General features: G+C 60.2%; 1 protein-coding gene across 3 annotated transcripts; it reads left to right on the forward strand.

Moving 5' to 3' along the window:
- The first annotated feature begins 2,324 nt into the window (after nt 1-2,324).
- LOC122199663 (toll interacting protein) lies at nt 2,325-20,842 on the forward strand. Of its 3 annotated transcripts, none has more exons than XM_042904917.1 (6): nt 2,325-2,471; nt 12,333-12,482; nt 13,653-13,835; nt 14,972-15,124; nt 15,941-16,031; nt 18,418-20,842. In XM_042904917.1, the coding sequence occupies exons 1-6, from the start codon at nt 2,439-2,441 to the stop codon at nt 18,630-18,632; spliced, it is 825 nt and encodes a 274-aa protein (XP_042760851.1). In that variant the 5' UTR covers nt 2,325-2,438; the 3' UTR covers nt 18,633-20,842. The 3 variants fall into 3 exon arrangements, with proteins under 3 accessions (XP_042760851.1, XP_042760853.1, XP_042760852.1); XM_042904918.1 differs by lacking the exon at nt 2,325-2,471 and adding an exon at nt 10,359-10,383; XM_042904919.1 differs by lacking the exons at nt 13,653-13,835; nt 14,972-15,124; nt 15,941-16,031 and having other exon boundaries at nt 18,418-18,566.
- The last annotated feature ends 230 nt before the right edge of the window (nt 20,843-21,072 follow it).

A 21,072-nucleotide genomic window follows, 5' to 3' on the forward strand; every position in this document is an offset into this window, starting at 1 on the left:
ATGTTTGATTTCCTAAGTAGCCCCCGTCTCACTGTCTACACCACCTCCCAACTCCTCCACTCTTGCTCAAATTTTCCTAGACGGATCCAAGCCGAGGTGATGGCTTGTCCTGACTTTATCCTTCGCAAACATGACATAGATGTTGGATTCCTCCGGTGTCTATTGGATCAATTCCATGAAAGCCAGGAATTGCTTTTTTGTTTGGCGTGAGATAGGGGTCCAATTTAAGTTTTTCCCAAGTACAGCCAATTGTTTTAGTAAATTTATTGAAAAAAGTTTCCTTTCCCAACTGTTCAGCCAGGCCAGCACCCTTGTAAATCATTTCCATATTCTGTTCCATCAATGAATCTGTCTATCCCCGTATCAACATCAAAACCTCAATTGCTAGTTTTACAATACATTTTGACATCTCATAGGACAGTTCCTTCCCATCTCTTCCTCCTTTTCTTCCTTCTTCTAGAATGTTCTGGCTATTATTCAGCTTTTGTTCTTCCATACACATTTTAGAATCAGCTTGTTAAATTTCTTTTGAAAACGCTCTTTTGGGATTTTAATGAGAATTTATTTTGTAGGGCAATTTGAGGGAGAATTGGCAGATTTCTGGTACTGAGCACTCCTATCCATGAATTTGGTATATAGTTCTTAACCAATTCAGGTATTCTTTAATATCTTTCAATAAAGTTTTACAATTTTTGTTTAACAATCTTTAAAAGGTTTTATTTCTAAGTCTTTTCTACTTGACAAAACTCCATCCTCTGGTTAGTGCTGATATTTAGATGCACGTGTAGGACAGTCTCCACCTTTCTCTGATTTTTTTGTGCTCCAGAAGTTGACCTCCACAGGTTGGGTTAAACGGGGGGGGGGGGGGGGGGGGGGGGGGGGGGCACCAGGAGATGAGTGTGGGGGGAAGTGAAGAGGTCAGAGTATTTATTTCCCCAGACCCCTCCCCCAGGCCTGGGGTTCAGAGGACTTCATTCCTGTGCAAAAGCCACACCTTCTACCAAGGAAGCCTCTTTCCCTGCTTAGGGCTCCCTCACCATGACTCACTCCTTCACTTAACTCTGCCTCTCTTTTGTAACTAGTTCATTTATTAAAATCCCTCCAATTATCTTTCTGAGCATACCATCTGTTTCTTGCTGGGACCCCGACTGATACAGTAATTGCTACCGGAAGTGGCCCCAGAAAACACTCTCAAAATGGGATTCTAGGATTGAGTTGCTCATCTATTTGATGAGCACATGGATAAAATCCCTGCCAAGGGGAACTTGAGTGCTGGGGATGTGTGTCATGCACTGGCATCCCAATTCCTCAAATTGTCACCAGTGGTGCCATGGGACGTAGTCCAAGTGGAGGGTACATATATGGGTAGTCCGGCGGCGGAAGACTCCCAGTTGGTCTGGCATATATGCTGACTGCACAGACTACGTAGTGAGTGGGTCAGCCACTTGTGACAGCCCTGGTGAGTGTGCACAGCGGGAAAGGACGGTCCAGGTCAAGTGTACCAAGTTGGAGTGATTACCGGTTGCAACTAAGGAGAACATCACGAAGGACTGGGTTTCTGCAGGTAATGATGCAGAAGGTGTGAGGAAGCGGGTTTCTGCTCTGGTTCTGACGCTGTCAGGGGGCAGAGGTAATTCTGTGTTCCGACTTCTCGTCTGGACGGAGAGAAGGCCAGGGGAGGCTAGAGCGCCGCAGGTGATCCCCGAAGCGGACGCGGGGAAAGCACGGGAGGGGGTTGGGAAGCAGTCCTGGCCCTGAGGGCGTGCGTGCGGTCGCACACGACTACGGCGGCCGCAGCCTCGCCGCGCCCGGTGGTAGCGAGTGGCCCGTGCACCGGCCCTCGCGCGACAGCGGGCACCGCGACTGGTTCTCCGAGACCGGCCGCACCCCAGCAGCTCCCTCGCCCCCGTCGCACCAACACATCTGCGTGTAAGGGCTCCCCCGCCCCGAGAATTTGGGGCAGCTGCAGGACTACCCGGTCGCTTTGCCTCCGCTCCGCTCGGAGGCTCCGAGGTGGAGAATCCTGAAGTCACCCGCCCCAGCACCTGGCTGCCCCTCCGCTCCACTGCAGCAGAGCCGCGCGCCCTGCGAGGCCTCCGCCAGCCACGTGATCGGCGCGCCCGGCCGGCGCGCATGCGCACACGGCCAGCTCGGGAGCCATTTCGCGGGGCTGCGGCCCGAAGATATCAGCTACGCAGGCGCCTGCCGGGAGCGCGCGTGCGTGCGTGCATGCGTGCGGCGCCGGAAGGGGTGGGGCGGACACGGCGCCTGCGCAGTGGGCGGTGCGGGGGCGGGGCCGGCCGTCAGCTGACCGAGGCGGCGGCGGCGGCGGCGGCGGCGGCGGCCTCGCGGGGACAGCAGTCGGCGTCGCAGACTCCGGCGCCGAGGGTTGCGGGCGCGTCCGCTCCCGGTGGGCGAGGCGGAGGCCGCGTAGCATCATGGCGACCACCGTCAGCACGCAGCGCGGGCCGGTGAGGGTCCGGGCGGGGGACGGGAAGCGGGGAGCGGCAGGCTCCGGAGCCTCTGGGAGGGCCCGACATCGGGCTCTAGGCGGGGCGGCAGCGCGGCGGGGCCGGCCCGGAACGGGGGAGGCCCCGCACCCCGGGCGGAGCAGGCACCCCACCCCGCCCTCTCGGTGGGTTCCCTGGACGGGGGAGGCCGCCTGTACCCGGCTGGGTCCCCCTGACGGAGACCCCACCCACTCCGGTGGGTGCCACCCCGCACCCCGGGTAGAGGAGGTCCCTGGCACCCCGGATGGTCCTCACATGAAGGAGGCTCCTCAAGACTGTCTCTCTATAGAGGAGGACCCTGAACCCCAGATGGTCTCTGCGCTTCTCCCAGGAAGTGTGAGGTTCACAAGCCGCTTCCCGGGTCAGAGGCCACTTCTCAACCCCTATGGTTGTTTATTTTTTCTTTGTTTTTGCAAATGAGAGGGTGGGAACCGAGGACCTGGGAGGGACCTTCCCAGTTCTCCTTCTGAGGGCTCCTGTCTGGTCCCCAAAGCTCATTGGGCTGTTGCAGGAGAGCAAGTGTAGACTGGCTCAGGATGGCTCCAGGGTGAGGCGGCTTCCCAGCAGCTCATTCAGACTGCATCAGGGACAGGTCGTCACAAACGGGGAGGTTTTTATCGACAGCAGCTCAACGCGGACAGTAGAGGACTGTTTTGGCCCTTTTGAGTAGGAAAAAGGTTTCTCTGATGTGATGCCTTCATGTGTTTTCAGTTAAGTCAGCTCCTGCGTGTAGGCTCCCAGGTAGCAGGGCTTCTCATGGTTCAGAGGGGACGTGGATGACTCCTGTTTGTGAAGACCAGAGGAGAATCTTCTCAGAACGTTGTTCCCGAGCTTGAAAGGAAAACCAGGTTTTGTTAGGAGCCCGCTTTAGGTCCAGACACTTATCAGACCTTAGTGTGGAAGCGTCCAGAGCCTGCGAGGGAGTTCTGGGCCCCTCCTCGCAGTGTGTCCATCTTTCCGTCTTCAGTGACTTACCGCGGGCGGGCTCACTGCCAGCAGGTTCCCATTTTATGCAGCTGGGTGATCCGAGAAGCAAGGGACCAGATCAGCAGCTTGTCTCTCTTCCCACATCCTCCTCCCAGGAGCAGTGGGCTCCTGGCCTGTCACGTGTCCCCAGCCTCCTGGGAGCTCCTTTCCCTCCTGGGAACTTGTGCGGAACTTCACTGGTGGCACGAGACTGAGTGTAAACACATACAAAGCTGGGCTCGGTGTCCTGTGTGAAGGGAGCAGTCAGGGAAGGTGAGCGCGTCCCGGTACCGAGGGGACATTCAGCTCGGTGACAGCACACAGCGGAAGCCCCGTACACCCCATAGCGAGCGAGTAGGAGTGTCCGTGCTCACACATATGGGGTCTGTGCCCTCCCAGGGTTCCTGGTCCGACTTCCTCGGTGTGCGCTGTTTCCCGGCATGTGTGACACTCGTGTGGCCTGCATCCGCGTGTGGGTGTGCAGCACACGGCTTGTCCACGTGCAGTAACGTTACGTGTGGGCCAGAGCTGCTGGGGGCTCCAGGGAGGTGTCAGCAGGGGCTGGGGTCTTGAGTGCCAGTGACGTACTCAGCCGTGACGTTGCTCGTGATGTTTGGGGCGGCCGGGTATGCCCGCCGTCAGGTTCTTCCAGCGCAGCACGGGAAACAAACGGGTCAAAAGCACGCAGACGAGCCACACACTCAGAGCTGTGCGTCTTAACTCCAGGTGGCCTGTCACTATCGGGGTTGGGGTGGGTAGGGTTCTCGTGGGAGGTGCCACAAGCCCTGACACCTGAGGGAGGAGCTGGCGTTGTGGGGCTGGGGCTGGGAAGCAGGCAGGCCCGGAGGGAGAGAGGGTGGGCGCCTGCGGCACTGAGGGCAGCGGGCACGGCCAGGGTGCTTTTCCAGACAAAAGGCCCACGGGCAGCGAATGGGTTTGCTGCTTGGGCTTCATCCGGTCGCTACAGTGTAAACCTGCTCTCACAGCTGGTGCCTGGCACGCAGCCCACCGCTCCCCTCCGGGCTCACCGGCGGGCGGTGGCAGTTGTTAAGGGTCTGGTGGTTCTCCTCTAGCCAGGGCGCGCTGACTTGATCGAGCCCCACTCCCTGTGGAGGAACAGGACTAACACGGGTGCCGGGCCGTGAACAGAAGGCAGCTGCCGTCCCAGCTGGTGGTGGCGAAGCGAGCATTTGTCAGTGCTGGGGTGCCGGGTCCTGAACGTTAGCCCTATGCCGGCGGGCCCCATCCCAGCGTGCTGCACCAGCACTCCAGGGGACCCAGAGCCTGGACTCACTGGGGGTACTCTGAAGTCCGACCACCGGACCACCGCCTCCCGCAGAGTCCCCCCGCTAGGGTAGCCTGCCTGGGGCGTGGGGTTCCTGTGTCCTTGCTCAGGGAAGCCTGAGGGGTGGGGCGGGGCCAGGACAGGGCGGGGTTAGCTCCTCCGGGTTGCCCCTGCTCTGCGTCGTCCCTTCAGCGGGGCTGAGAGGGGTCTTTGGCATTTGTCTGTCCAGGCTGGTTTCTTCCCGGAGCCTCAGCCGAGTGATGCCCCTGACCCATGCTGTTTGCCCCACTGGTAACAGTGCTGGTGTTCCTGTAACGACAACCTTTTTCTTTCCAGGGTTTCTGTCCAGCGCACAGACTCTTGAGAGGCACCTGATGGGCCCCCTGCCTTGTTAGAACTCAGGGGAGTTCACTCGGTGGTGCCATCAGCTCATGGGGATGGGGATCAAGGCTCAGTCAGAGGCAGCATCAGCTTTTTTGGGCTCCCTCACAGATGTGTGGGTGGCCCCCACGGAGTTCAGGCTGCTGGGGCCCTGGCTGAGCACGACCCCTGGTCATCCTTCTAGAGGGGCTGATCAGTCAGCAGGTTTGGGCTGAGCCCACCGCCCTCCCCTTGAATACCCCCTTCCCTCCTGACCCAAGGTGCTCTGCTAGGTGGTGTTCCAGTGACCTGAGGCCCTGCAGGTCCTCATCAGCCTCATTGACAACGATTGTTTTTGAAAGATAACGTGGTAGGAACGTTCTCACTTGCACATAAATGTAAACAAACGAACGTGTAATTATATAACTAAATGCAAAGAAGTTGCAAATGTAGATAGCAGTGTGCAGATACTGATAATTATTGCTGAACCAGTGACTTCATCAGGGATGGCAGAGGGTGGTGTTTGTATTTTGTCCCGTGTTCTGTGGTGATTAACTGGGACTGTGTGTCCTGAAACAGTTGTACAGCAAAGGCTGGATCAGGCTCCGTTCTTGCTCGGGAACTTCCGGGATTCGCAGGGAAGAGTGGTTTTCTCTTCAGGCTCGTGTTTGGCGTTTCTTTTCTGGGCACCATGGCGAGCCCACGGGCCTCCTGCTCACACTGTCTGCCGTGGCACGCCTTCTTCTGCTCCAGTGGACCCACCTGCCCTGCCAGCCCCTCCCCGCTGGCCCGGGTCCTACGGCTGGTGGGCAGCCCGTTTCTCTCTGCTCTGGCCCGAGGCTGCTGCATCCAGGGTCGGAATTCTGGACCTTTCCGTAGGTCACACCTTGTTGGGGTGCGGTGACCTTACTGACTGCACAGAACCTTTCTTATTTTGTCTGATGTTAGTGTGGGAATGTTTGCCTTAGGGTTTTTTGGGTTTTTTTCCCATTCTTTGACTTGATATCTTTCTGCACATTTATATTTAAGATTGGTTTATCGTCAACAGTATGTAGATTTTTAAAGTCAAATCTAAGAAGTGTCTTTGTTTTTTAAGTGAAACATGTTAAGTAATTTTATATAGTTATACACATGTTCTTTTCAGATGTTTTCCTTTGCACATATGTTTGTCCATTTTTTCTTTTTTTCTCCTTCTTTTGGGTTGATTAAATACAGTTTTTGAAATTCAGTTTTTTCTTCTTTTCTGCCCTCTTCGTTGTTATCGTAGAAGCTTTAACATGCATTCTTACCGGGGTCTGAAGTCAGTTATATTTACCCGCCTCCTGATCAGGACGTAACCCTGAGGGACGTCTTCCCAACGGGGGTGCAATTTTGTTACATATGCCGTTGCTGTTTCCTCTTCCTGTTCCTCAGACCTCTGGGCCACTTTGTTTTGCTTTGAGAATTTCCGCTGGAGGCTGGCTGTCCCGGGTTTGGTTTTGAAATGCCACCCGCCGCCCCTCTTCTCGCCTGTGCAGGGCTCTGGCCTGACTGTCGTCCAGGTCCGCACGTGCCGTCCTTCCCCTGGCATCGGCCGCCCCCCCCCCCCCCCCCCCCCCGCATTCCCAGGGCCCTCCCCCCATCCCCCAACCCTGTCCTGGGTCAGCACTGTGGGCCCAGAGGTCTCAGTCCGGTTCGCTGAGTGACACTGAGCTCTGACTGTGGGCCAGTTGTCTGGCGTCTCTGCTCCTGGTCACCCGACTCGCGAAAGGACGGACTGTGGCATGAATGCAGCCTGGCCCGGGCCCAACCCGCAGGAAGCACCTGAACGAGTGAGCTGCTAGGTTCCTGCAAATTCATTTCCGCTTCTCGAGGAACCCTGCACTTCCCCACGGCCGTCGGTGCCCTTTTGTGGGCACCATTTACCGTCCCCCACACCTCCCACCACTCTGCCCTGACACTGTGGGGGCCGAGGGGCTGCTGGTGCAGGGCTATGGACCCTGGGAGGGCCGCTGCGTGAGCTGAGGGCAGGAGGCCCCTGGAGGCCGCCTGAGCTTTGGGGGACCGTGGGCGGAGGGCGTTCTGAACAGGGACACGGCAGCGGTGCACTCAGGGTTCAGGGGCTCCCCCGGCCGAGTTCTCAGGCACTCTGGGCACGGTCCTCACCCATGAGCCAGCGGACAGCAGCCTTTCCCTGCTCTGAGGCCACTGTCTCTACCTGGACTGTCCTTGCACCAGCTCCTTCTCTTTTCTTTTTTTAAATTGTTTTTAAAGGTTTATTTGTTTATTTTGAGAGAGGGGGAAGGGAAGGGGCAGAGAAAGAGAATTCCAAGCAGGTTCCGCGCTGTCTACCCAGAGCCCGACGCGGGACTCGAACCTGTGAACCACGAGATCGTGACCTGAGCTGAAATCAAGAGTTGGATGCCCAACCGGCTGAGCCCCCCAGGTGCCCCTCCCCCTTTTCTGCGTGTCCTCGCTCACTTGGGGACCCTGGCTTCAGGTCCCCAACACCATAGTGGCTGCCTGCCTCCTCCCTCCTCCTAGGTCTCCTTCCTGAACTCCACATCTGTGTGTCCTGCCGCTCCTTGCCTTCTCCCCAGAAGGTTCCAGACAGCGCCAGGCAGCCCCTGCTTCTCTCACACCTTCCCCTGCATCCCCGCCCCCCCCCCCCAATCCCGTATGGAAGTGGTTCCACCCTGCACAGCACTCAGGCTGGAACATTTGGATGACCTCGCCTCCCCTCTGTCCCCTTAGGAAGCCCTGCCTCTCTGCCTTCAGAGCAGACAGAATCTGTTTCTCTGCCTCTGTGCCACCCACACACCGCCATCCTCGTCCAACCGGCCCACCCGCCGTCACACTCTGCGGTTGGATGCCAGGCGGGGCTCAGTGAGAGACACGGCAGGCCTGGCTCCTCGCTGCCCAGGCTCCCTCCCTTGGGACGTTGGGGCCAGCGCCTCGGCCCCCGTGCAGTGGGGACTCAGTCAGCGGCCAGGCTGGGGGTCAGAGTCACCCCCCCATGCGGTCACTTGGGGGGACAGGCCACAGGGTGTGATAGGCCGCAGCAGGACAGGCCCCCGGGACCGTGGGGAGGCTCCAGGGCCCCTGGCCCACCAGACACCGTCCCGAGGTTGGGGGTCCTTGTCCCGTGAGCACCTGACTTCGCCGCCAGGCCCTTGGCATCCCTGCGGTTCTTGGCCACATGGGCTTCTGTTTCTGTGCGGTCACATTCCTCCATCCCCTTCGGCCGCAGTTCCAGTCGTGAGTGATGTGGAACGAGAGCTGTGGGATGAACCAGGGACCACGGAGGCATTTGTGTGGGGTCCCCTCTGGGTCATGGTGTGGGGTCCGGAGGCCTGAGTGCGTCCTCACGGCGGATGCCAGCCCCCGGAAGGTGCGGAAGGAACCCAAGGCCTCAGCGTGGCCGACGGCCCGCACGTCGCCACGGTTTTGTTGGGCGTCGTGTTGCCCGGGACTCGGTGGGGGACGCAGGCGCTGTGCCTCGTGGCAGCTGCTCTCACGTTAGTTTTCGTGCCACAGGATCTCTCTGTCCTGCCACCGAGCCGAGGCGCCAAAAAGAACATCCAGCGGTGGATTAGGAAGTACTTTTTCACACCACGCGAAAGTTAAAAGTTCATTAAAAATTTTCCAGATGTTTTACTGGAAAAGTAACAGTTGAATGAATTTTTAAATTCTTGGGTATGTCGGTACTACATTTGCATGAATAGCTAACGAGTATGCGTAATTTGATGTGAGTAAATAAGTCACATTAGAGGTTGCTCAGCAAAAACGGATACCAAGTGGAGTGTCCATGGCTTTTCAGTTTTTAACGTAACTTTTAACGTAGAAACTTGAGTCGTTCTTAGCCCCACATTAACTGAAGAGTCCCGTTTGTACGTAGAGCGTGAGTGGGCGCACGGGACAGGAGCCCTAGACGGTGTGTCTGCAGCCCTAGACTCGACGAGGGGCAGCAGGCGGAAGTGGTTTGCAGCGCTCCTTGAGAGACCGCCTGCCCCAGGCCTGGGTCGGGACTCTGTGTTCAGCCTGTAAGTGTGAGCCAGGTTGCATTTTCAGATGTGATCTGCTATTTACGTTGTAGCAGGAGTGATCGTTCTCTTTTCCCTCCGGGCTGGGAGCCAGGATAAAGCATGTGTTTTTACGTGACCCTTCCTCCATCACAATGTGGCAAAAATCAGTCCTGAACATTGAATACGTGTCAGTAATACAGGTGTTACCGTGGCCTTTGCAGACTGTCACTGGGGCAGGGGGGTTCCTGTCGGCGCCTGGACGTGCGTGGGACACCTGACGCGTCACCATTTTGTCATGAGCAGGGACTGGTTAAGGTGGTGGAACCTGCTCGCTCGGACGAACTTGGGCTGCGACAGCGGGCAGGCCTGTCTGGCAGCTCCTGGGCAGCAGGTGCATAACCAAGATTTTGTAAGATTTTTACTTTGTAGGAAGTGAAGCACGGTGTCCTTCCTCTTTCTTCCTTGTTAAGTTAAATTGGAATTTTTTCTAATAAACCTGAAATTTTAGAGTTACGGATCAGTTGCAGACGGTGTGGAGAGCTGTAGTGTGCTCTCATAGACAGTATATCTGCACCTCGTGTCACCAAGGTCCACTGGTCACAGCCAGAGACCTGGCTTTGGCTTTGGTACGTGACTGCCACTGCAGGTTTGATTTGGACACCCCACGTTTCTCCCCCCGTCCCTCCTGGGCTCAGGTTCCGGCAAGGGCCCCGTGTGGCATCCAGCTGCCATAGGTCGTCCGTGGCCTGCGCTCCGGGGCCATCTCAGACTTTGCTTGTTCTGGGGACTGTGACAGCCTAAGGCCTGCCGCTCGGGGATTCTGTAATGCGTCCCTCGGGTGGGAGAAGACCATGGGACACGATGTCCTCCGGGCTTCTCAGGAACCTGGTGTCCCCCAGCCTGTCAGTGCTCATGGGGTCCACCTCTCTCCCTTCCCGTGTTTTGTTTGTGCTATTAATTCATGTGATAAAAATCCTTGTCTCACATTTATAGTTTTAGCGTTAAAACCTTGTTGGAAAAGAATACTATGTCTTTGGCGTTTGATACAATTTTATCCTCCCTCACCCCCAATTAAAAAGCAGAGTGTTCTCCTTAAGCCCAGATGAGTTCTGGAAGTCCTGTACTGACGATGGGACGAAGGAGATAGACATACGATCCCCATGCCTGAGCAGCACGCTGTCACCACCATCCCTGCGTATGCGTGTGTGGTCCACAGCCCACCCTGCCGGGTCCTCTGAGCTGCGGTGTGTGGCATGGGGTAAGCAGTTACTCTCAGACAAAATGAGAATGTGGTCCGCGTGCGTGAGTCTGTCTGCCAGCCGTGGGTGCAGGCATCGGCCACAGACCCTGCGGGCGGAGGCTGCGAGGCCCATGGACGGTCGGCAAGGCAGCATCCGGCCCGGTGTCGGCTGGGTAGAGCTCCGGCTGGGGACGTGGCTCCCGTCTGCCCACAGCAACTGGCAACTGACATCGGTCTCACAGCCGTGAAGCCGGCCACAGCATCTCGGCCCTCCGGGAGGGCATGCGCCCTTCTTTGCGAGGCGAGCCCTGGGCCCTCCTGGTGAGCCGGGAGGCCCCCTGGGAGGCAGCGCTCTCCTCACCTGGCAACGCTGGGCCTCCCGGGCGCTGCTGCCTTCCCTTCAGTCTGTAATGAGTACTCAGGGCCCCTCCAGGCTGCCCGGTCCAGACACAGAGAATGAAAACCAATGAGATGCTGCCCCCGCCAGGCGCCGAGATCACTCCTGCACGTCCCAGCGTGGGAGGGGCCTGGCGTGGGGTGCAGCCAGGAGAGGTGTGCTCTTGCTTGGCAATGAAAAGCTGCCGGGGCACCCAGCTGACTGCTGCCAAGGTGGGAGTGGCCGGGGAGAGTCCCTGGGCCTGGGGTCCTGAGTTGGTTTCCATTGGTTTCCGGGCCTGGTTTGGGTGGCCTCCAGGCCTGAGATGGGGACACCGACAGGAACCTAGACCTTTCTGGGGACTTTTGAAATGAAACAGCAAAAGGCACTTGGGGAGAAATGCTTCCCCAGTGGTGCTTGTGAGCTCAGCGAGTGTGGAGCTTTCTGGAATTCTGCTGGATGCCTGGTCCATCCGGAAGTCCAGAACTCCAGCAATTGAGGCCTTAGGGTAGCCAGCACCTGGACGGCTGAAGTGGTCCCTAGTGGCTGTTGTCAGTAAATGCAGTCTGCCATAACTCAAAATAATGCTGCTTGGAGGCTCTTGTCCAGAGTCCCGTGTGGTGTCCCCGTGGGGCAGCTAAGGAGGACCCCGGACCACCACAGGCAGCACCGGCCCTGTGCCGCAGCTCGTGTCCCGTCTCGAGGACAGGCCCTGCTCCCTTCTGAGGGGGTCTGTGGTCCCAGGGGCCGTGCCAGTAGTTTATCTGGGCATTCCAGACCCCGAACCCAGGGAGGCGGCGGTGTGAGGCTGCTCGGGGTGGTGAACACCCAGTGGGTCCTTGCTCTGCTGGCCCCGGGACACAGCCGCCCCCTCTGCTCGTGTGTGCCGGGGGGAGCCTTGTCCAGGGCCAGCACCGCCATATGTCGCGACCGACTCCCGCTTCAGCCGCTGCCCCTTCACGGACGACTGGCTCCTGGGAACCTTCGGGCCACCGCGCAGCCCACCTCCTGGCGCGTCCCCGCCCCACCTGGGAGCCGGGCCCTTCTCGGGAGGCCAGGCCACCTCTTGGACATAGGGTTCAGCAAGAGGCAGAGGGGTGAGGTCTCTGGGGCTCTGGTTTGTCTGTTCCTTCTGTCTTCTGGGGTGGTGCTGAGCTTGAACTGTTGCAGGCGAGGGTTTTCCGTGTGGATAGAAACCCAGCTTCCAATTTCGTCTCGCTCCTTGTTTGAACGAGCACGTGGCGGCCCACGGGCCCAGCTCGCCCTGGTGGCAGCAGGGAAAGCAGATCACAGACACGCAGGCAGAGGGTGTGCGACACCTGGATGTGGCCTGAGACTGTCCAGGGAGCCGGTGTGAGCAGGAGAGTCCGTGGTTAGTGTCCAGAGCAGGTGGCGAGCCCCCAGGGAGGCCGGTGTGCGACCCCTTTGTCCCGAGTGACAGGGCTCCTGGCCAGAGAGCAGCCGCCGTGGGCGCGGGCAGCGCGGTGGTTCGGGGCGCTCGGGCTGCAGACCCTCCTCCCACGGGCCCCTCACTGCGTAGACGAAGAGGCTGAGCTCCCACCCCGCTAACGCGCGTGCGCTCTCCCCGAAGGTGTACGTCGGCGAGCTCCCGCAGGACTTCCTCCGCATCACGCCCACGGCCGCGCAGCAGCAGGTGCAGCTGGACGCGCAGGCAGCCCGGCAGCTGCAGTACGGAGGCGCGGTGGGTGCCGTGGGCCGCCTCAGCGTCACCGTGGTGCAGGTGGGTGTCCCGCGTGGGGAGCGCCGGCCCCGGCTGCCGTGCCACGCTTTCTGCGTGGACGCGTGCTTTGCCGAGGCGCGCTCCTGAAACGTAGCTGGTGAAGCGATAGACGTGAAAAGTAGCGACAGTTGCCAGGTTCTACCAGACGGAGCAGGGATAGTCAGTAACAGCTCCACGGGCTCGTGCTCCGGGCCGGGCACCGCTCCTGTGTGTGGACGGCCTCGCGGCTGCCGGGAAGGTGAAGGCGTGAGGGTGGGCCGGCAGCCCCTCCAGGCCGGCCCTGGCTGCCGAACGGATCCCAAGGAAAGCCAAATGCGCTGTCAGGATCTAAAGTGGTTTTGGTCAGCACGACTTCCTGTAAAACCGCGAAGCGAGGGAAGTCACTGCACGCGGTTTTGAGGAGACGCACACATACAGCAGACAGAGCCACGGTCGGGCCTCGCGAGTTCCGTGGGTTTTATGGTGACCACGAGTCCCAGATACTAACTCTGGCCACGCCCCCAGGGCCGATGGGGTCACCTCAGGTACACACGAGCCACCCGTGCGCACCCTCCACACGGTCCTCCCGGACCCTCATGGCCTGGGCTCCCACTTTGCCCGCTGGGCCTCGCGGCGTGGCCCGTGGCTTCCCGCTACCTGTGTGGTCACCCTTCCTCCCCTGGTCTTCGCCCAGCCCCCACCAGGGCTGTTCCCTCGTGTGCCCTTGTGGGGTTCTGTGTGGAGCCATTACGGTCCAGTCGGACCCACTTGGAATGAGCCTTTGCTGACCGACCGCCTGGGCCCCCGGAGCCTTCCGCCTTCATCCGCGTCCACGCCTTCTCTTCCCTGCAAACGTAGCCTGTCTGGCCGAAGGCTGGGCTCCTCGGGGTTCATGACGCGCAGCAGTGGACAGAGGACAGAAGGTGAAGCCGGGCCGCGGCTCCAGGGTGGCTCTTGGCTCTGATCAGCCTCTTCAGAGGGGACGTCGGAGGAGCTGCCCTGCGTGGCCCAGCGGCTCCCTTCACTTGACCGGTGGCCTGCTGCCCCCGTTGCCCACGGGCACAATTGTAGCCACGTCCTGCTCCCGGGAAAATGCCGGAAGTGGGGAGTTGGGGGGTGGAAGGCTGAGGTGGATGTGCAGCTCTCACTGTGGTGGCGGCTGCTTGTTTAGTAACGTTGGTCGTGTTTCAGGCCAAGCTGGCGAAGAATTACGGCATGACCCGCATGGACCCGTACTGCCGACTGCGCCTGGGCTACGCGGTGTACGAGACGCCCACCGCCCACAACGGCGCCAAGAACCCTCGCTGGAATAAAGTCATCCAGTGCACGGTGCCCCCTGGCGTGGACTCCTTCTACCTGGAGATCTTTGACGAGGTGAGAGGTTCTGCCGCCTTCACGGGCCCGGCAGGTGCAGGCCGCGCACGGCGATGCCAGAGCCACGGGTGCCCTGCCTTCCCGCCACTGAGGCTGCCCAGGAGCTGCAGGTGTGCCCCGACACAGGGTGCGTCATGGCTTTGTGACGGGGTGTCCCCGGAGGCGGGGGAAAGTATACGTCCCATGCAGCTACATTCAGAAGCAGCATCACCAGGGACAGGGACACCAGGCACTCTGTGGAGACGGTGTTGACGCGTCTCCCCTTCCTCAAGTGCCAAACTCGTCCACAAACCCGAGGCTTGTGGAGGCCGGCCTTCATGACCAGGTGGGATGTAAAGTGTGTCAGACCCCATGCTGGGTGGGAGTGGGGTTCTTGGGCAAGTTGCCAGCCCCCCGGGTGTTCCTGAGGGGGATCAGATGCAGTGGGGCTCTTCCTGAGCCCGGTCCTCTGGGCCCCTGTGTGGGACAGCCCAGCCTTCCACGGCCCGGCCCGGGAGCTCCGGGGGCTCTGGTCGGCAGGATGAGAGGTCACGGAGTTGGGCAGCAGCAGGGCTGAGAGGTGGACCCCTCCCCCCGCCAGTGTGGTGCCCTCGGCTCTTTTTCCTTCCAGGTTCCTTCCTCCTACCCCATCTCTCCCTTTGCTTAGCAACAGGAGGGGAAGAACAGAGTGCATGGTTAGCAGGGAGAGTGCCTCCTTTCCCCCGTCCATGCCCACTGGGCTTTGGACTTGCAAGGGATTCAGGGAGGGCGGGCAGAGACGAGACCACGCATCTCCAGACACTGACCACGGCTCTCCTGACCTTACAGGAATGAGGGCGGGGCCCCGTGGGGTCCTCTCTTCCCCTGGTGGGGACTTGTATAAGGCAGAGAGAGGGGCAGCCCCCCCCCCCCCCCCCCCCAGGCCGTGCCCTCACTGCCTGGACCAGGGCTGAAGGATGCACAGTGCCAGGGGCCAGATACTAGGGTGGGGGGGGGGAGGAACAACTCTTTGGAGGAGGCAGGCCCAGGGACGGGGCTTCAGGGTGAGGCTGTGGGTGGGGCCTCGGGTAAGAGGTGGCACTGTGGGGCGGGACCGCTGGGTGAGGGCGGGGCCTCAGGGCAGTGGTGGCCCGTGTGTCTCCCCCCGTCTCCCTCAGCGAGCCTTCTCCATGGACGACCGCATCGCCTGGACACACGTCACCATTCCCGAGTCCCTGAAGCAGGGCAAGGTGGAGGACGAGTGGTACAGCCTGAGTGGCCGGCAGGGTGATGACAAGGAGGGCATGATCAACCTGGTCATGTCCTACACGGTGAGGGCATGGGCCACGTGGGCAGGCTGAGTGGCAGCTAAGCTCAGTGGAGCTGTTTGTCCCCGAGGGACGGGACCTTGGCCAGCAGGTATCAGGTGTTTTGGCGGGAGGAGCGGCGTTGTGTGGTGGCCTGTGGCCGGGGGGCAGACTCACCCCGTGGCGGAGAGGGGTCTCAGGGCCACACGGCGTTTAAGGGAGAAGCTGCCGGCCCTCGGGTCCCCTGGCTTGTGTGGCTCCATCGTCAACCCGCTGCTCTTGGGGTGGGAAGCAGGGGCGGAGGGGTCTGGGACCCTGGGCTCTTGCCACTGCCTTTGTCCCCCCAAGGGAGTGGTGGTGTCCTTGTTTTCACTTTGCCTCAAGGAAGTCCGCTGCAGGTGTGGTGGCAGGGAGGTGGTCGGGCTGTGAGGGTGGTCTCCCAGCCCGGCAGAGTTTCGTCCCCGCTGCTCATCCCTGGGCTGTTGGAAAGCAAATCCCAACACCGATGTGATTTTACTCACAAACGTCTCGTTACGCGGCTTTAACAGTTTTCACGTAAACACAGAATCGTGACCGCGATAGCTGAGCGGTTAAGATTTTAGAGGCAGTCAGGAAATGTTACAGGTGCTGACGCAGAGAGTACTGACTTGCTTCCCTGAACCGTGTTCCCTTCCGATCGCATCTCCATCGGAGGCTCTAAACAACCCCTGTAGCCGAACCACTCGCCCCGACCTTCCGCCAGGGCAGTGTTGGGACATCCACGTGGGCAGGGCCACACGGGAGGTTTCAGTGTGTGCTGTGTTCTTCTGTGACCCCGTGATCGTCCTTGGTGTGTTCTAGGCGCTGCCGGCTGCCGTGATGATGCCGCCTCAGCCTGTGGTCCTGATGCCCACCGTGTACCAGCAAGGTGTCGGCTACGTGCCCATCACAGGTGTGTGCCACTTCTCCTGCCCTGGACTCTCGTAGTGCAGCGTGGAGGCTGAGCCCTGTCTGCATGTGACTCGTGGGGCCCTTCCAAACACAAGGGTCTGGTCTTACATTTGAATCTTTTACGCGACTGTGGAATATAGGATTTTTTTCCCTTGATCATTGGCAAGTTGAAGTTGACGAGGTATGGAAACGTAATTTCTAAACACGTTAGCGTATGCGTTACCGGCACGAAAGATCACGCTCTGTGGGGCAGAGTGAACCGTATGCCCTGATGTTCCCGTTGTGTCGTGTTCATTCACTTTTATAAAAGTAGCGATTTGTGGCTGTATGGCAAAATCCAATTGGATTGTAGCTTTCACGCCTTTGAATTTTCAAACTTTAACGTCAGCTGTTGGCGGACTCCCGCTCCTGGCTGCAACGGTGACTGGACTTCACCAGCCCCTGCGGTAGATGGCCGTAAAAGTAGGCAGCAGGTGGGCAGGGCAGGATGGTGATCCCTCCCTGAGAGAAGGGGGGCGGGGCAGCCCCGGGTCACCGTGGCCTCTACCTGAGATGGCACGGTGCAGGGAGTCGGGTCAGAGCACAGTGCCGTGGGGAGCCCTGCTTTGCGTTGAGGTCAGCGTGAGGACCTCTGTCCTTGGGTCTCAGTGGCGCCCTTCCCTGTGGCGGTTAAAGGGTCTGTGTGAGCTTATGGTTTAACTGCCCCTCGTTGGAGGTTGGAGGACGAACAGGCACCTTGTGGGGCTCACCAAAGGTATGAGCGCCCGGGGCGGCCGTAACAGAGTCCCACAGACAGTGATAGCCTAAGGCAGCAGAAATCTCTTTTCGCCCTTCTGGAGGCCAAAGCACAAAGTCGAGGCACGGGCGGGCCGTGCTCCCGGGAGTCGGCAGCAGAGGTGCTGGGGTGGGACCCTTGTGGTCCCCTCTAGCTTCTGGGGCTCAGGCGGCCTGGGCTGTGGCTGCCTCGCTGCCTCTGCCTCCATGGTCACGGGGCCCCTCCTGGGGTCTGTGCCTGTACGTCTTTTCTCCGGGCGCTGCTCCCGACGGCCATCTTGTTCACGTGTGCCCAGGTGGGGACCTCACACGTGTTTCTGGGGGACGTGCGGGGACCCACACGGCCAGCAGCACCAGGACACATTCGGTTAACGGAAAGTCTGCCTTGTCAGGAGACCAGATGTGTCACTGGCCTTTTTCTGGTTTCTTAGTTCATTCTATAAATGAGAACTTTGTGCTCAAGTTTGCCCTAAAATGTTTATTTTGGGAAAGGCCAGACTTCTGTATAGTTGGAGACTTTGAACTTCTCTTTTGACGTGCATCAGTAAGTTTTGGGGCATGGAGTTGCAGGAAGTTACCAAGGAGAGGAAGTCGTGTTTGCCTGGACGTCTCGGACCGAGGCGCCACCGGCCCCAGTCGCATTTCCCGCAAACAAGGACTTGCACCCGCTGCCCCTGTTTGCGTGAAGCTTGTGCTGCAGCGTCTCCTTTGCTGCGAACACAGACTCCCTGACCTCATCAGGAGGGTGTGCATGTGCGTGACGAGTGAAGTGTGGTGTGCGAGTGTGTGCGTGCGCACCTGTGACCTGCGGTGTTCGTGTGCATGGGTGTGCGCATACGTGACGCGTGTGTCTGCGGACCCTGCTTCCGGAGGGCAGGCAGAACCTTTGAGCTGTGGCCCCCACGGGAGGGGGCTAACTATAGGTGCTACCCCCCCCCCCCCCCAGCCCCAGCAGGCAGAGACCCATGAGCTGCAGGGGTGGGGTGGGGGTCCCATGGGGGAGCTGATCCTGGGAGCGCTAAGAGCCTTTCAGAAGTTCTCTCTGCTTCCGGGTTTTTCTGAGCCAAAGTAGTACCTGGGAGGCACGGTGGCCGTGGAGCCAGGGCGTGAAGGACGCCAGTTCCTGAGAGATGGCGAAAGGTGCCCCCTGGTCTGGAAAATCCTCCGCCGCTGTTCTGCCCGTGTTTCCATCCATCCTGTAGACAGTGGACTGGAGAGCTGGGTCCGCGGTTCCTCGCGGCTTGGCGTGCGATAAGAAATGCTCGCGGGTGCGTGCCTGGCTCTCGGGTTTCACTAGCGTGCTCGTGCGCGGCAGAGGGACCCGCCTGGTGCACGGCCCGCGCCGTGGTCACTAGCAGGCCATCCACCCCCTGTGCCGGCCGTTCCCTGGCAGAATTTCTTTGTGGCCTTCAGGTCCCGCAGGCGGGCCCCTGTGGTATGATCCGGGACTTTAAGAGACCGCAGCTCGAGCGGCGCATCCCGGCTCTGGGATAGCGAGCACCTGCTGGGGAGGAAGGCCGCGGGCGGTGGAGTCGTGCGTGGGGCCGTGGGCCGGAGCTCGGTGTGGGCGTGGGTACCATCGTGTGTGCCCCTCAACCGCATCTCACTTGCAGGTGTGCCCGCCGTGTGCGGCCCTGGCGTGGTGCCCGTGGCCCTGCCCCCGGCGGCCGTGAGCACCCAGCCCCGCTGCAGCGAGGAGGATCTGAAGGCCATCCAGGACATGTTCCCCAACATGGACCGGGAGGTGACCCGCTCCGTGCTGGAAGCCCAGAGAGGGGACAGGGACGCAGCCATCAACTCCCTGCTCCAGATGGGCGAAGAGTCCTAGGGCCCCGGCCGCCACGCTGCCTCTGCCCCTGTCGACTTGCCGGCCCCGCCCCCCTCCCCGTTCCTGCGAAGGAGCCCCGTGTAGCCTTTTCTCAGCCATCTGTAGCCCCAGTCCTCACCCTCGTTTGGGATGCATGCGGGTCGTTGGTCCCCAGCCGCTGAGTGCCACCACCGCTTGGGTGCGGGTGTGGGCGGGCCTGTCCCCCGCTTTGTCGGGAGAAGAGTGGGCACGTGCGCCGTGTCCTGTCCACACGCTCTGCCCCCTGCCGCTTAGGGACCTGTGTCTTCAAGTGCCGTGTGCTTCTGCTCCGCAGGCTGTCCCGAGAGCGCTCCGTGCGAGCAGCCTGACTCTGCCGGCGCTTTAGAAAGCGTCCCGTGCCCTCCTGGTTTGACGATGGCATGCGGTTACTTTACTTAGTTGGGGTAGACCTCGTGTTTCAGGCACATAGAGCATTGACAGCCGATTGGGATGATTTTTCCAGGTCACGCTTCAAATTCACGTCCGTCCCTTGTTCCTTGCCTGTGGTCCGGGGCCGCTCACCAGCGTCCTGGGCAGGCTGACCTCTGTGTTGCCAGCCAGCAGCAGGCTCAGCGCTGATGTCCGTCCACCCGCCCGTCCCCACCCGTGGGCTCTGGAGCAGGGCTGCCCTGGGGACCCTGTTAAGCGTTTTCCTGCCGTGTCTCACGCCGACTTTGTGGGCTGTTTTTCCGAGGGACTGCCCTCCGCTCCCTGACCAGCTCTTGGAACAGAACGTAAAACTGAGGGTGAAAAGTAGAAGGGGCAGTACTTTGTATTTGTTTATTAAAGGGTATCAGGAACCGTTGGCTTACAACTGACGTTGATTTAAGTAAACGTGTACCAGTCCTGCGGGTTCGGTTTGGACAAAAAAATAGCAAACCGATGAATGTTCGAGGCTTCCTAGAGGCAAGGGGTGCGTGTGCGGCGCTGTGGACCGCGTGGCGGCCGAGGCTCCCGTTGTGACCACAGGATGGGACAGGGTGGGGGACACCTGGTGGAAATCTGCAACGCGGGAGGGGGCTCGGGCACTGCCTAGCCCAGGCGCGTGCACGCACGCTTGCCTCCAGACGGTCTTGTTGCCGTGGGCCCCGCAGCCCCCAGCCGTGTGGCCCTGCGAAGGCTCAGCCTGAGGACCGGACTCCGTCCAGCCTTCGCTGCACGCGGGGCCTCCTGTCGGTTGGAGGGTGCTGCCGCCAGCGGCGAGTGCGTGGTGGCCCGGGGTCGGCGCACAGAAGCCTGAAGGAGCGTGTCCGGCCGGCGTGGCGGCCTCACCAGGCGAGGGTTCTCCGTGAAGATTTGCCTCCACCGAGTCCCGACCGCCGGCTAGGACGTGGGAGCCCTGCCTTCTCGCGAAGCAGGAGTTCCCACATCGGACGGTTTGGGCCCGCGTCCTCGCGCAGATTCCTCCCCAGACGGGCGAAAGCATCGGGCAGGCCTGCGGCTCTCACTTGGGGGCGACCTTCACGGACACACATCCGGGACCCCAGGTCCCCCCCGGGCCCCGGTGCCGCCTTCCGCCTTAAAGCTGTGGGGGTGTTTGTGCGTGTCAGGGACGCGCTCCCCTCGGGGACAGGCACCAGGCTTGCTCACAGGGCCTCGGCTGGCAGGAGAGGGACCCTGAACCTGTCGCTTCTGCTCCCCTTTTCTTGCCAACACCGTGTTTGTGGCGTCCTAGAGAGCCCGCACCCGGCCGGCCATCGCTGCCTGTGCTAGGCTGTCCTTTCCTCCTGCGCGCCCCGCTGTCCTGCGTGTGGGCTCGTGCCTGTGGCGGCCCGCTCCTCCCGGGGGACGTCACGGTTCCTCCGAAGCGGCCGAGGGACGTGCTTCTCGCACGGCTGTGGCGTGGCCGCCACGGACTCCCACGAGCCAGGGCGGCTACTGGTGCCGGGGCCTCCGCCCTCTGCGAGCCGGTCGGTGGCGTTTCCTCTGGTGGCGGCCCCGGCGCTGTCAGGGCGGTGAGGATGCGGTGTCTGTGCACGTGGGTCCTTCCCGCGGCTCCTTCGGCGAACAGACCCCCTCCGGCGGCACGTCTGCGGCTGCTGGCGGGAACGATCCTCGGAGCTTTCTCGAGTGTCTGTTGGGGTGCAGAGTCCAGATCTATCTTTGTAAAATATATTTTTGCTTATCAGCCTTCTAATTTAATAAATGATATCTATAAAAATAGAGAATTAAACTCCTCCGATGAAACTTGACCGTCTTGGTTCCCGAGTGATTTTTCACTTTGCTTGGAGCGCACTGGCTAATAAATCACTTGCAGGATGTACGACTGGAGGGAAAAGCCGCTGGCTCGGTTCAGAACGTTACCCTGAAAGGTGTGTTCCCGGCAGGAGGTTTGCGGTTTGGATTCCAGGGACGGGGAGGAGGCCCCGGTGCCGCGGTTGGGACTTGTGCTGCGTTTGCGCCTGGAGTCACGACCTCACCT

This window comes from Panthera leo, chromosome D1, assembly GCF_018350215.1.
Source record: "Panthera leo isolate Ple1 chromosome D1, P.leo_Ple1_pat1.1, whole genome shotgun sequence".
NCBI classification, from domain to species: domain Eukaryota; kingdom Metazoa; phylum Chordata; class Mammalia; order Carnivora; family Felidae; genus Panthera; species Panthera leo.